General features: G+C 49.0%; 1 protein-coding gene across 1 annotated transcript in view; it reads left to right on the top strand.

The window, feature by feature from the left end:
• Positions 1-15,266, top strand: part of Plxna4 (plexin A4) — a 454,568-nt gene that overhangs the window by 66,153 nt on the left and 373,149 nt on the right. The window contains exon 2 of the mRNA XM_041675360.1: positions 3,230-4,496. Coding sequence (XP_041531294.1) covers positions 3,312-4,496 — 1,185 coding nt within the window. The 5' untranslated portion in view covers positions 3,230-3,311. The remainder of the gene's footprint in view (positions 1-3,229; positions 4,497-15,266) is intronic.

The following is a 15,266-nucleotide window of genomic DNA, read 5'->3' as shown; positions in this document are numbered from 1 at the left end:
TGATTGTATCAAGCTGGCCGGCCGAGGAGTTTTGGGAATTTGCCCGTCTTCCCCTCCCCAGGACTGGGATTATAAACAGATGCTGGCACGCTTGGCTTTCCAACGTGGTGTTCAGGGATCAAATTCAAGTTCTCATGTGTGCGTGGCAAGTACTTTACCAACTGGGCTAGCTCCACCCACCTTCATCTTTATCTCTCATCCCACCTGGCCCCTTCCGATATCACCGCCATTGCCTCTGAAATCAGGGATGTGAGCAACATTAAATCAGATTGCCTAGTTGAGAAAGCAAATTTTTAGGATCTTCTCTGCTCCTTGGAATTGGAAAGATAGTTCAAGAGGAACTGTCTTCACCTCATCGCTTGTCCTGAGATTCCTACTGTTTTAAGAGCAGGAAGGAGTGCCCTGCCTATCACAGGAACTTCCATTTCTCTTGGTTTGATAGGTGACATCCTGGGACCACTGTGTTTGGGACTTACTAAATTAAATTTCAAGGACTCCATATTCTGGGTCCTGGAAGATGCATTTCTAGAAAGTATATGGACTTTGCAGTGGTATAGACCTGGATCTTATCCCTAACTCTGCCCCTCATTGGCCACATATCTTTGAAGGACTCACTACTTCATCTGCAGACTAGGTAAAGCCATCTTGTTTCAGGGACAGCCATGCTGATCCTATGAGCTAATACAGAGGAAAGCATTTACCTTCCATGGTACCTGGGATATAGCCAGGGCTGCACAAACATTGCTGTTCCTGTCTGCGTCTGGCCCCTCTTTCCGCCAGTCAAGAAATAGTTGTTGAGCCTCCACTGGGTGCTGGGCAGGGCTTTGGTGGTATGGATGCACTCTGTTTAGGTCAGAACCTATTTGGCTCCTGGAACTCACCAATTAGCTCCAATCACTCCTCCAGCAAAGGAGGGTGGGGGATTTCTCTTAGCTTTTACTAAAGTTTGTCCTCTTTCCCCGGCTCTATGCATTTTAGTCTTGGCTTCTCAGTGATATCCTTCCAGGGCTCATAGCTTTCTCTCTTCTGCCATACCCTCTTCCCGGTTCTTTCCTGAGCTGTGTTCTCTGTGCTGAAGCTTCCTCATCCACACCCTGCTTGGCCGCTTCCATTGTGGATACTCTCTCAAGAAGGCACTGTTCTTCCAGCTTTGCGTGTCTTCTCCAAGTTCAATGCTGGGCTCAGCTCTGATGCCAACAAGGTTTCTGAAATCCTTGTTTCTTCTCCTCAAGTAAGAATGCCTAAAGCGTGCTGTCATATGTCACACATCTCACGCACTAAGTAAGTTCTAGTGGTTGTCACCCGGATGGGCAGCAAGTTGACAGCAGGCCCAAGAGTCCTACAATATCTTGCCTGTGTTGCATATGCACCGAGTACACTCTTGAACTGGTCGGTAGATAAACAGAGGCCCTTTATTTACAGGACTGCCGTTAGGGTAGTGTTCCCATCGGCTAGAGGCTTCTTTCTCTCATGTCTCCTTGAGGTGCTTTTTCTTAGGATGTTGACTGACAATGTAAAGCTTTATTATTTTCTTCTTCTTCTCTGGGTATCCAGCTGACCTGTCCTTTCTTCCTGCTGGGGTGACTTCTATGACTTTAACAATTTACTTCATCCCATAACCTCATTGTTTTTTTTTCAGGAGCTGAGGGGAAAGCTGAGATGCCCCTAAATAAGATATTGGTGATTCTGGCCCTTATGTCAGCCAAGCTGGGAGAAATGTGGTGCTGTCCCCCAGAAACACATGTAGAAAGTGTATTGAATAGAAATGAAGGCAACAGCTAGGATGGATGGCAATTTTGTGCCCTGGAGATGATTATTTGTTTGTTTGTTTGTTTGTCGGACCCTGGTTTCTGAAAGCCCCCTTTCTCTCCTTTCAAAGGAAAAATCATAGGAGCCGGAGGGGTCCCCACCATAGGATGCAGCTAAGATAGACCTCATTAAAATAATAGGAGATCCCAGAGCTGGGAAGTGTACCCAGGGTAGGCTGGTGGCCACTGCAACTTGAAGGGATGGAGGATGTAGGCTTTTACTGCAATTTCCCTGTACCATCTGAAGGTACAAAGGGCAAAGCGGGCCAGGGACAGCAGTTTTAATGGGTGGCTTAGCAATTCTGTTGTGGACAACAGGAGGTGGAGTCCAGTCCTTGCTGTGAGAGCCTGGGATCAAATGAGACGGCTAAGGCCAACTATGGACTCCTTCAGCCACCTTTCCCGTTTTTGGTGGTACAAGCCACAAAAGTCCCCTAAGATCACATTCCTTAGCATAAAGTGTGGTGTAAAGTGCCCACAGGCTTCTGTTGGCAGAAGTTAAAGCTCTGGCAGGAAACAAGATATGCAGATTTGGTCTTTTGAGCAGAAATTAATAAGAATATTTATGAAAGACTGGTTTCTTCAGGGAATAGTGCTGTTTTTTTCTTCCTCTTCCTCTTCTTCTTTCTTTTAAGGCAGGGTTTTTCTAGTCCGGACTGTCCTGGAACTAGCTCTGTAGACCAGGCTGGCCTCGAATTCACAGAAAACTTCCTGCTTTTGTCTTCTGAGTGTGGGATTAAAAGTGTGCGCCACCACAGCCTGGCTTAGGGCTGCCCTTAATTAGTAACAATGAGATCACGGTTGCTCTCTTAGGCCTGATGAAGTAGGCAGGGGATGGTCCACTGCACAGGGAGACAGAGAGGCAGAGGAAGAACCCAGTGCAGATGCAGATGGCTCCTCCTCTAGCTTTTATTGATGCTGTTCCTTGGAATCCCTAACTTGGGACCAGTACCAGGCAACCCACTGACATAGGGTCCACATGTGTCAACTCTGTGATCACAGGTAAATGTAGACCTTAGCTCTAGAAGGGCAGTTGGAAGATACTCACCACAGAAGGGTTACTAAAATGAAATGAGACAGTATCCAGAGGTGCTGGCCAGGGAATGGTGTAAAACCAGACACTCAGTAGGCAGTGTTGTTTCTTATCAGCATCAGCGCTACCATCCTCATCACCATTATCACCCATCATTATTATTGATAAGGTATACTAGGACTGCCACCACCAAGAGGACTGCCACCACCAAGAGGACTGCCACCACCAAGATAACCATCTCATGCACCTACCCCGGGGTCTGGAACCACTGGCCTCTGGCTTTCCCGAAACACGCTGGTTCCATGTTTGTACTAAATTCAGAAGATCTGTCGGCACCACGGAGCCCTGTCACAGTCCGCTCACGTTTTTAACCTTTTCTCTTTCCTAGGGGAGACTGCCCTGCTGAGTCCTGGCCCTCCGGAGGGACGCCTGTGCTGGTTGCTGCTGTGTGGACAGGACCTCGCTCTGAGATGAAAACCATGCCTTGGAACTGGACTTGCCTGTTGTCCCACCTCCTGGTGGTAGGGATGGGCTCTTCTACTCTGCTTTCACGGCAGCCCCCCCAGCTGTCTCAGAAGCGGTCATTCGTCACATTCCGAGGGGAGCCCACTGAGGGCTTCAATCACCTTGTGGTGGATGAGAGGACAGGACACATTTACTTGGGGGCTGTCAACAGGATCTACAAGCTCTCGAGTGACCTCAAGGTCTTGGTGACTCATCAGACAGGGCCAGATGAAGACAACCCCAAGTGTTACCCACCTCGTATTGTTCAGACCTGCAATGAACCCCTGGCCAGCACCAATAATGTTAACAAAATGCTGCTTATAGACTACAAGGAAAACAGGCTGATTGCATGTGGGAGCTTGTACCAGGGTATCTGCAAGCTCCTCAGGCTGGAGGACCTCTTCAAGTTGGGAGAGCCCTTCCACAAGAAGGAACACTACCTCTCGGGGGTTAACGAGAGTGGCTCGGTCTTTGGGGTGATTGTCTCCTACAGCAATTTGGATGATAAACTCTTTATTGCCACCGCAGTGGATGGCAAGCCTGAATATTTTCCTACCATCTCTAGCCGCAAGCTGACTAAGAACTCCGAGGCAGATGGCATGTTTGCTTTTGTTTTCCATGACGAATTTGTGGCCTCTATGATCAAGATCCCTTCCGACACCTTCACTGTCATCCCCGATTTTGATATCTACTACGTCTATGGTTTCAGCAGTGGCAACTTTGTCTACTTTTTGACCCTTCAGCCAGAGATGGTGTCTCCCCCGGGCTCCACGACAAAGGAGCAAGTGTACACGTCCAAGCTTGTGAGGCTTTGCAAAGAGGACACAGCCTTCAACTCCTACGTGGAGGTGCCCATTGGCTGTGAGCGCAATGGGGTGGAGTATCGCTTGCTGCAGGCTGCCTACCTGTCTAAGGCTGGTGCTGTGCTGGGCCGGACCCTGGGAGTCCGTCCGGATGCTGACCTCCTCTTCACTGTCTTCTCCAAGGGCCAGAAGCGGAAGATGAAATCTCTGGATGAGTCGGCCCTGTGTATCTTCATCTTGAAACAGATCAACGACCGCATCAAGGAGCGCCTGCAGTCCTGTTACCGAGGCGAGGGAACACTGGACCTGGCCTGGCTCAAGGTGAAGGACATCCCTTGCAGCAGCGCGGTGAGTCGGAGGGGATCTTATGCTATGGGCCTGGACAGTGGGGTGTGGTCAATAAGGACCCCAGCATTATAGTCTCCATCTTGGGTCTTATTGATTTGAGCTATCACCAGCCGAACATCCTTGGTTTGAAAGAGTCCAGAAGAGCTAAACTGTAGGTTTCCTATTGGTGCCTGGTTCTGTTCTCTTTCCCCTTGCTGTCTTTGAGAACCAGGACTGGGAATGGGTAGAAGGAAACATGTACACTTGATGTTCTTTGCATTTGGGCCCGGTGGAGCAGCTTAGAGAAAACAATGGAAGATTCAGGAAAGGAAAGTGATCACATGAGAAGTCATGTTTCATTAGAGGTGGACATGGGATTTCAGAGAATTGTGGTTTTATTTTAGCTCCAAGCCTATCTTTATGAATGACAAATGAGAGTAGAGGGGGATTAAATATCTCTGTGTTTATAGCACCGTGGAAGAGGCGTCTGTCTTATAGCAAGGTTTCGATGACTATGACCAAGACCACAACTAAAAGCAACTTGGGGAGGAAAGGGTTTATTTCCACTTGCAGATTACAGTCTTTCAGGAAGAGAATGCAAAGCAAGTATCCTGGAGCCATCCATTTGGGTCGTCAAGAGGGCCTACAGGACTGTTAAGAATCTGGGGGATTTTGAACAGTTCCTAAATGTAGGGAGTCAGTGGTGAACTATATTTGTGCTGTGTGTGCCATGCTCTTTGTGTGTGTGTGTGTGTATTACACACTTAAACATAGGCCAGTGGGGGGAAGCAGTAGAAGACAAGTATAGAGAAGACTATTAGAGAACCCTCATAGTTCTATAGTGGAGCACCAAGTCTGGGCCACCAATCATGAGCAGAAATTTATTTCACATAGTTCCGGAGGTTGCCATAGTCTACAATCAAATATTTGAATTTGTTGAGGACCCTGTATCATAGCAGAACAAGAGGATGAAGGGAAGGCAAGAGAAAGAGAGTAAGAGATGACTGGTCGCATCCTTAACCCACAGTAAAGTAATTGATTCAAGCTGGGAGTGGTGATGCACACCTTTAACCCCAGCACCCAGGAGGCAGAAACACGTAACTCTCTGTGTTCTCTCTGTAGGCCAGCATGGTCTACAGAGTGAGTGCCAGGACATCCAGTGCTACACAGAGAAACCTGTCTCAAAACAAAACAAAACAAAATAAAACAAAAATGAATCCTCTCATTAACCACCTCTTAAATATTCTACCTTATTTTCTTTTTAGTGTTTTGTGGAGGATGGGCATAAGTGTGCGGATACAATGTATGTGTAGCCCCCAGGCTGATGTGGTAAACATTCTCAATTATTCTTCCAGCCTATTCTTTGAGACAGAGCCAGCTCACTCAGGGGATCCCCCTGTTTCAGCCTTCCAAAGTGGGTGTGCATGCCCATTCAGTGTTTAAATGGGCTTCTGTGGACCTAAACTCAGGGCTCACACTTGTATTACAAGTTCTTTAGCCACTAACCTCCTTCCCAGCCCCATTATCCCAGAACCACTTACTACAGTTAACAGGCTATTGAATCTAAATCTGCAAGTGGGAGGGGGTTAACTTTAATCCATGGCACCTTGGTTAAATCTTCGTGTTACGTTTGAGTACCCCGACACACTTGAATACATGCAATAAATGTCTCCACCGATGCCCTTACACACCCATGTGCATAATTGATCATGCCAGTGGTTGACATGGAAGCCATGCTTGCTTCCTCAGCAGGTAGTTCTCCAGAGATCAGAGGGTTTAGCAATGTCTGACAGTTTCCTATAGGAAACACACCCAAAATTGTTTTGGGCTTGGCTTTTGGGAATAACAGTCCACCTGGCAGCACGAACAGGTATCTACCCTGCTCTTGCTCCTGCAGTAATACAAAAGCCAAGCTCAGCACGGGGCCTGTCGAGCAGTAGGCCCTAACACCGCATGGTATCCTCTGAGAGAACAGAGGGAGCACAGCACTGAGAGACAGACCAATGCAGGATGGAGAGTAATGGAGCCAGATAACAAGCTTTTGATTTTTTTTTCTTTTTTGGCTTTAATTAGCCCTTTCAAGTCAGAGGCAAGTTCAGGGCCGAGAATAGAGAGGAGGAGGCCAGAAACTGCACAGGGCTAGGGCTGTCTCCCAGCCAGTCTAAAAGGGCCAGGGCAGCTTTTAATGCTCAGTACCAGCTTCCTTTGATTTGCTTGGTCCCCACGTTACTTCGCTCAGGCTCTCTCGTTCCAATTCATCTGGACTCAGCTCAGACCACACGTGTCCCATACAGCACAATGTCAGCCCCAGCCAGGCCAGACTGCGACAGGGCCCCCAGGGTCAGCTCTGCTGGCATCCTGTTTTCCCCTGACCCATCCCCTGTGCTGTTGTTTCTTTAAGTTTAAAGGCAGAGAATGGACAAGATGAACTCTGGAATTCTCTTTTGCCTTTCAATCGGGGGCTCCCTTGGGGTCTGTAAAGTGGGAACCAAATCTCAGATGGTGCCTGAGTTAGGTTTTCTATTACTATGATAAACCCCATAACCAAAAGTAAGTTGGAGACAAAAGGGTTTGTTTAAACTTACAATTTATACCACAATGAGGAACAGAAGGAGGGAGAACATGAGCAAGGAAGTCAGGACCGCGAAGGGTGCACCCACCCACTGAGTAAGTGGGGCTGATCTATTGGGAGCTCACCAAGGCCAGCTGGACTTGGACTGAATAAGCATGGGATAAAATTGGACTCTCTGAACATGGCAGACAATGAGGGCTGATGAGAAGCCAAGGACAATGGCACTGGGTTTTGATCCTACTGTATGAACTGGCTTTGTGGGAGCCTAGCCTGTTTGGATGCTCACCTTCCTGGACCTGGATGGAGGGGGGAGGACCTTGGACTGCCCACAGGGCAGGGAATCCGGACTGCTCTTCAGACTGGAGAGGGAGGGGGAATGGACTGGGGGGAGGGGGAGAGGAATGAGGGGAGGGAGAGAGGAGTAGGAGGAGGAAGAGAGAAGTAGGAGCATGGAGAGGGAAATGGGAGGCAGGGAGGAGGTGGAAATTTTTTTCAATAAATAATAATAAAAAAAAATTATAGCACAGCCCAGCCCCAAGTGAAGCCAGGGTAGAAACTGGAGGTAGGAGCTGCTGCCAAGGCCATGGAGGAGTGCTGTTATTGATTTGCTCAGATGACTTTCTTTTACAGCACCCAGGACCATAGGCCAAGAAGGGGCCCTGCCCACAGTGGGCGGGGCCCTCCCTTATCAATCATCAACCAGGATAAGGCTTTTACACACTTGCCCATGGACAAATCTTATACAGGCACTTTCTCAATTGAGAGTTCTTCTCATCAAATCACTGTAGCTTGTGTCAAATTGACATAAAGCTAACCATCACAGCCGGATTTGCCCCATGGATTCTCTTTCCAGTAGGAAATAGCAGAAGGAGGCTAAAGCTTAAGATGTTCCTTTAACTTTTCCTTTGTTTTGAAGAGTGGGGGTCCTAGGGCTTTTACCATGGTTATAACTTGAGAACCTTTCAAAGGGATATGACCAGATTCGTTTTGATTACACCCTTCGTTCTAATCCTGTAAGGTATTGTTAGGCTTATATGGCCCTTCCATTTCCTGCAACCCAAATTCCTTCCTTGAACTCCGAGCCTGACCCTGAATCACTTGCCTACCCTACTAGGTCCGAGAATACCCTCTGGCTGTATATGGTGGCAGGTGTGTGTGGAGGAGGCAGAGGATGTCTGTGTGGCTCAGGTTACTGTGCTATGGGGCTTCCAGGGAACTGCTTGATGGGAAAGGTGTTGAATCGTGAGTCCAGAACCTTCTGACTGCAACTCTCAGAGAACTCAATGATGCTTCTGCTCCTCATGGGCCAGCAGGCTGGCCACATTCTTATCAGAGAGATTTCCGGGGAACAACCAGGAGTGGTCTCATCTGGGTGACTGAGAACACAGGAGCACTTGCAGGCATGAATCCCTGAGCTGTGTTGGATAGGGATTCTGTGGGAGCCAGCAAAGCATCTCTAGGTGTTTGTAGGGATGGGAACAGCCCTCAGCTTTGCTCTTGAGCCGCCATTCTTTCCCTGGGTCCCGAATGGAGAAAGCATCCCATAAAAGAGCTGTAGAGTCTGCACATCGCTGGAAGAATCTCATGAGGGCATAGGAGGCCTAGAAAGACCTGTCAGGCATCTCAGGTTGTGCTGGGACTCAAGGGCCTAAAGACAAGCCTGAGACCAGTTTGGTTTCTTTTCTACTTCTGTAGCTTCACACTCTCCAACTCTATCGCTGGCCCTGGCTCCTCTTGTAGCTTACTTTAAAGGTTCCCTGCAACTCTCAGTCACATGTAACTCTAGGCCTCCATAGTGAGCCCATAACCTAGTATTTTTATCTTGTGCTAGGACTCTGTGAAGGCCAGCCCATCCCACAGAGACACGACAGCTCTAACATGGAGTAGGCAGCCTGCTCCCGGGAGTACACTGTTGGGAGCCAAAGATCTGTGTCCTCCACGAGTCTAGGGGCTGTCCTAGATTTGATCACCTACATTCCTCTCCCTCTTCAGCTTGCTGGGGTTCCTCACACAAGCCCTAGGCTCTGCCTCCGAGTAAGCCCATGAGGAGAGAAACATCCTAAGTCCTGGGAATGTCTTAGGCCAAAAATCAAGGAATGACGTCAGTCTCCAGGAATGTGGAGGGGAAGTCGGTCATAATAGACTGTAGATGGAACAAAGGTTGTGGTCAAGCGAGTGTCTATCACTCCCTTTCCTGAAGTCTGAGTTTGAAACCAGCTAAGGAGTGAAGACAGACACCAGGTAGCACTGGCCTAGAGCTGATAATGGGAGGCTCACACAGAGTGAACGCAAATCACGTCCTCTTTCCTGTAAGCTTTGACCTCAGAGTGACCTTTCAATAGAAAAACTGGGTCCATGGGGTGGGAACTCTTATTTAGAGAGACTGCCTATCACCTGTGAGGCCCTCAGAACTGGGAGTAGGGAGCGATGGCCACCACACATCTGTACAGCCTTGCCCTGCCAGTGTGCAAGGTGCCTCACTCCCCTTTTATTATCCCTGGAGTCCTATAGGACCACAGAAGAGGCGGTCATCCTTTCTGGCTCCAGGGGAGGAGCAAATAGCACCTCAAGCCTGCTGTACCCCTGGAGTGCTCAACTGTCCTGACCCACTGCAGTGCCGCAGTGTAAGGTGGGTAAATTTGGCAGAGAAGGAGTAGTCCTGTGAGAAACATTCTCCAGGGGGAAAGTCAAGTACTTACCTCAGTTGAACAAGAGAACAGGAGCACATACTGTGTGTCTACATGCACAGCCCACTGTTTGTCCCATGGCATGTCCCAGTGCAAGATAGACAGTGTCTGGTTAGGCAGGTTCCTGCAAGGACCATCTGGGCAGAACAGGGTACGTGTGATTCTGGGCCCTGAGTGTTGGGTACAAGTGGAACTCTCCAGTTAAAGCAGCCTAGAGAAATCTCCCACGACTCCAGAGGTCCATCTGGAAGAACCATGGCTAGGCCAAGCTCCCATATGACTTAAAGGTTTACTCACTGATCTTGCCAGTCCCATGGGTACAAGAACCAGCTTCATTTTCACTTCCTGCCCAACAACATACATCAGTGATATGAAGGACAACCCCATCCCTATACGCTGTCTGATTCATCTGCTTCCCAGACACAGCAGGTAGTCCTAGGGAGAAGACAGGGTCATTCTCTTGAACTCAAGCTGACCTTGGGTCCTGGCCTAGATAGTCACTCAGGTTTGCCTGGCGCCTGAGATCCTGAACTCCATAAAACGAGCATCCGGAATGGCCAGGCAGCTGTCCCAGGCCAGTCTCAGCTGGTGTGCTTGGGCTGTTTTCGTTTCCCTGTCAGCAGGAAGCTGGACTCTGACTACATGGGCTTGTTTCCTGTTATGGTGAGAGGCAAAGGTTTCTCTCTTTGCTTGGCGCTTACTCTCTTTTGGTCCAGGAATTCCTCCTCTTCCCTACCCAAGTTTATGGAGTTCCACAGTTCAAATAGGTGCACATATTGCAAGTATCCCCCAACCCAACCTGATCCCTCACTTCTTACAAGCCCTTTGAGTACCACAGTCTCCCTTATTTAAGATTTGGATGCCTGTTTTAAGATGACCCCAAGAGAGAACTCTCCTCTGTCTTCCTTCAATGTAGCTCCCATGAAGACATCCATAGAACCACTCACCTGTCTTACCCATCTTGGTCAGCAGGGTTTGCGGTAGAAGTCTGCTCTGGGTCAAATGTCTTTTGGGATCATGTGATGATGGCTGAGACCTAGAGGGATGAGCTAGATCTAGTGGGAGGAAGTCTGAGGTTGGCCCCAGGCTGAATGTGTTCTCCCAGAATGCCATTCCCTGGCCAGCAAGTCCTTCGGGGTGGGTGGGGTGGGGTGGCTGCAGAACCCAAGAATCACACACACTGAGTTTTAACACTGGCAGATTCAAGAGACTCAGCATGTATGTTCCCAAGCTGTGGACTCCGGACATGGAACCTCCCCATGCTGAGATGTCACTTCAGCCCAATGTCACCCACGCTACTACACATGCTCACATGTGCACACACCTTCTGTGTGATTATTTTGGGAGTCTGTGCGGCCAGGAAATGAGCAGGCGGCCTCCGCCTACATGTCTCCCCTCTGGTTGATGTCTCTCTGTTGCTCTCTGATTTCTCCATGTCTTGTTCTAAACCCGGCTCCCTGTACCTCATCACCTCTTGGCCTCTCTTTGTGGCTTGTTCCCCCTCCTGCTCACACACTATTTTCAGCAGTGAATATAGCGAAAGTCCTTTCTCATGAGTCTACACACGTACATGTATATATGAGCACACCAGCCTCATTTGGTATGGCACAGCACAGCCTGAATGGAAGGCTGGACATCTTGTCACTGATCACTCCAGATGTGGAGTTCCCTCTAATTCTTTTCATCTACACAGGGCAGTGTCTTGGCAGGGATGCCCGCCAGGGAGTCTGGACCTTTGGGTCTCAGCCAGCTCATGAGCTATCATAGGGCCAGCAAACAGTTTCTCTTCTGCTCTAATTTTATGCTAAAGAAGGAGCCGGTGAGACGATATCTATTTAATAAGGAGCAGAAAAGAAGCACACAGACATTATTAGGAAGCAGGGAAAGGCACAGAACCGCTCGATGAATCCAGATGAGCTCAGCCCCACCCTGCACTCACTCACTCACTCACTCACTCACTCACTCACTCACTCACTCACTCCCACCTCTGGTTATACTGTCCACATGATGTGTTGCTGAGTCTTCGCCATCAGTCTCTTCCTTGGAGAGATGTGGGCTCTGCCTAACTGAGGTTACATACAGCTTCTCAGTCCCATGATGAATGGCCTGCCTTCCTTTCTCCGTGTGCACGGAATGAATGCTCAGAGAATGCACTAGAAGGAGACACCTTTTGAGCCAGTCTTGCTGCTCTTAATATTTCCGGTGTCCTTTTATTTTTGCGAGGCCAAAGGGAAAGATCACATATGCACACATTGGCAACTGCTCTTATTTCATTAACGGAGACAGAGAAGAAAGGAGCAACCAAGGTCACTCTCCTCATTCTGTCTGTCCGGTTAGATCCCTCTTCCTAGTGAGTCTGCCCTAATATGCTCTCCCCATACACACACTTGGGTCTGCGTGAGAGCAAAGCAAGCCAGTATCGCGCTCCACGCCATTACTGTGTCTCTCTGTCAGTGTTCCAAAATATAATGGGATCTGTTCTGCTGATTTATCCTGCATGCAGGCGACATTACCCAGACACACAGGCCCGAGGAGCAAGAGAGGAAGATACGCAGCAACATGAGTGGGGCTAATAAAATTTATTCCCACTAACAAGGGAATGACCTACCCCATAATTCAGCCTGGCGAGCAGGGCCACTGCTTCCCTGTACCCGCCAGGAAACACACAAACTTAATAATCGTGGCATTCCTCACTTCAATTATAGTTCGAGTGGTGGCTGTGGCTGCCTGCCTTAAACTCTGGGAGGGAGAGCAAGAGCTGGGGATGGATGGGCGGGCCGTGTGGGATTTATCTACCCTTGACAGGCAGCTGCTAGGGGCGTGTAGAGCTAAGGTCTGGAAGGGGAGGAAAGCTTCCAGAGTGGTATTGCTCCCAAGGCTGAGAAACTTCTCTGGGAGTCCCCAGGGGTCCAGCTGGGGCCACTGGGTTTGCTTCCAGCCTAGTCACCACCTGCAGCGTCCTGATTCTCTTTCCAAGCTGGCCCATAGCTATGGCCTGTGCAGACCTCCATTGTGCCACGTCCTGGCTGCTTGTCAGAGGGAGGAACCTGGGGCCCTCAGCAGCTGGGCTAATGAGGAGAAGGCCATGGGTCCAGCCCCCAGGATCCTGACTGAGCTCTCCAATAGCTCTGCTCAGCAACCCCTTGGAGGGTGTATGGCAAACACTTGCTGTTGGTTGTGGCCTGGCCTGCAGAAAGCAGGCTGGGATTAATGGTCCTCTCCTGGAAATACAGCAGAAATGACTGGCCTTCGTTCCCTGTTAGAAGGCTAGTTTGTTATCATGACTAGCAAAGGACTCTTTAGATATCTGTTGACATTGGGCCATAGTTGATCCCCAAATACACAGAGATTTCAAAATGAGTATACAAAGAAACACTGCCCTTGTTTATGACTCCCATTGCTCCATAGGTATGGGAGCTTTGGAAGCTGCCCCAACTCCCCACAGAGTTCCTTGGACACAATTGGCCTTCTTCTGTCCTGATATTTTGCCCCCTCCCCTCCTTTATGAGATGCCTGAAAGCAGGGCTCTTGGTTCTTGGGAACCTTGGCTACAATTTGCTGGGTTGTTTTTCCAGCCCCGAGACACTTTCTACTGAGCCCCTTCAATAACATATTTGTCTAACTAGGTTATTGTGGCTGTGGCTTGCTGGCTCCCCCTCCCCTCCTCTGTACACACTCATTTTCCCTACAGTCCCTTTGAAAAGGACACAATAAAGAATCACTCTGAGATAGTGCATTAGTAACTAAGTGGATGGCGGCGCTCCCCCACTCCCGTTTCTGCTCTCTATGTTCACAGCCTGGCTTCAGGGGCAAGTTTCACCTGTAACAGTGCCTCTCTGGCTTCCGTCTGAGAGTTCAAGGCAGTGGGAGTCTCAAGAGAGCTTACAGAGAGGGCTAGGAATTATGAGGGAGAAAGGGGAAGATATACAGATCAGGAAAGTCATCAAAGGACTGGAGGCGCGCGTGCGCGTGTGCGTGTGTGTGTGTGTGTGTGTGTGTTATAAAAATGATCACTTCTTAACAAGGCGAAACCAAAGCCTACGATAGTCTCCTGGAGTTCTTTCTAGGCTCCTGAGAGTCTTCTCTGTTTACCCCTGTGGAGACAGAGTGGAGCATACACAGCCTCCTCTCTAGGGGCCCGTGCTCTCTGTGCTGCAGGCCCTGGTGCATTTATGAGCACCTGAAGGGTCAGCAGCCATATTTGAGATATGGTTCCTAATAAGTGGGTGATGATTATCAGCCTGTACTGCCGGGCTTCACAATCGAGTCTGTATTTAGACATGGGCTATTACAGCTTATCTGATCAATACCGGCCTTAAAAAGAAATCCCCCATGCTCTATTCATTGAGGCTGGCTATGGGCAGCTCCTGGTGTGTGTGTGTGTGTGTGTGTGTGTTTAGTTTTAATTAACGCAAGGAGATCTACGGCTTGTGAGGATGAGGAACTCCAAAGGTCTTCTGTCCTGAGATGCCTTTGCTCACACAAGTCTCACCTTTCCCTCAGGTCTTGTATTTCTTTGCAAAGCTTTCACTCCCACTTCCTTTGGAACATATGGACACAGGAGAGAAATATTTGGAGTTTGATGATTGACCTGGGACCTACTCATGAGGGGAGGTTTGGTTGTGTCCAGGCTCTGGAGGTGGCAGAGGGCAGAAGTCCCCTCCTTAAGCTGTGGCCTCTCTTTTCCCTGAGTCTGGAAGATGCCTACTCTAAGGCTGTTGCCGAGTAACGTGCTGGACACCTGAGGTTCTGTTGTCGTTTGTTTATTTGTTTTCTCCTTCTAGACTGGGAATTTAGACTTCTGTTTTTCCTGTAACTTCAGAGGCTACTAGGGCAGCCTTATCTATGTCTTGATTTTATTTCCTGTAAAATGGGTTGATCTGGCCTGGTGACCTTACTTTCTTCACTGGAATAGTATAAAACAATGGTGGCATGCTGTGTTCTAAGCCAAGGAACATGACGCAGAGACCAAATCACCTCTGGACAGAGTTACTACCTGTTTCCACAGTAGCTGGTGGCGTTGCCCGCATTCTCTCCAGGGACGCCTGAAACAGGATCCCGACAACTTGTCTAAATATAGCTTAGGTCTGTGTCTCCGCTGGAGAAGAACAGTTTGGGGGACAGCAACTGAGACTTTTGCATCTTCATGTTCCTGGGACTTCCTTTAATACTTGGTCTTCTATAAATGCCCAGAAGCAAATTGGCAGATGAGGATCTGTTGGCAGCATTGTTTTCCCAGAAGCCCCAGTTTCCCCGTTGGGCAAAGTGAGGAGCTCCTCTAGACCAAGGAACACCAGCAGAGCCTCAGACAGCCGCACACTAGGCATTTGGGCTGTTTTCCTCCCTTATTTAATGGGCAGGGTGGTGACTCAGGGTCAAAACATGCTGTAGAGGTACTCAGAACTTCACTCGTGAGGCTGGGCAATACCCCCTGACCCAGGAAGGGAAGAAGGACTGGTTTGTTGCCAGGTATTTGGACTCTTCTGTTTGCTATCCTCAGAGCAGGTGTAGAAGAACCTGGTCTGGCCTTTC

The sequence above is a fragment of the Microtus oregoni genome, unplaced genomic scaffold (assembly GCF_018167655.1).
Source record: "Microtus oregoni isolate MIOR12 unplaced genomic scaffold, Mior012 000026F_ref0000081, whole genome shotgun sequence".
NCBI lineage: Eukaryota > Metazoa > Chordata > Mammalia > Rodentia > Cricetidae > Microtus > Microtus oregoni.
Note: the sequence above shows the minus strand (reverse complement) of the source record. Positions and strands in the feature narration are given on the sequence as shown.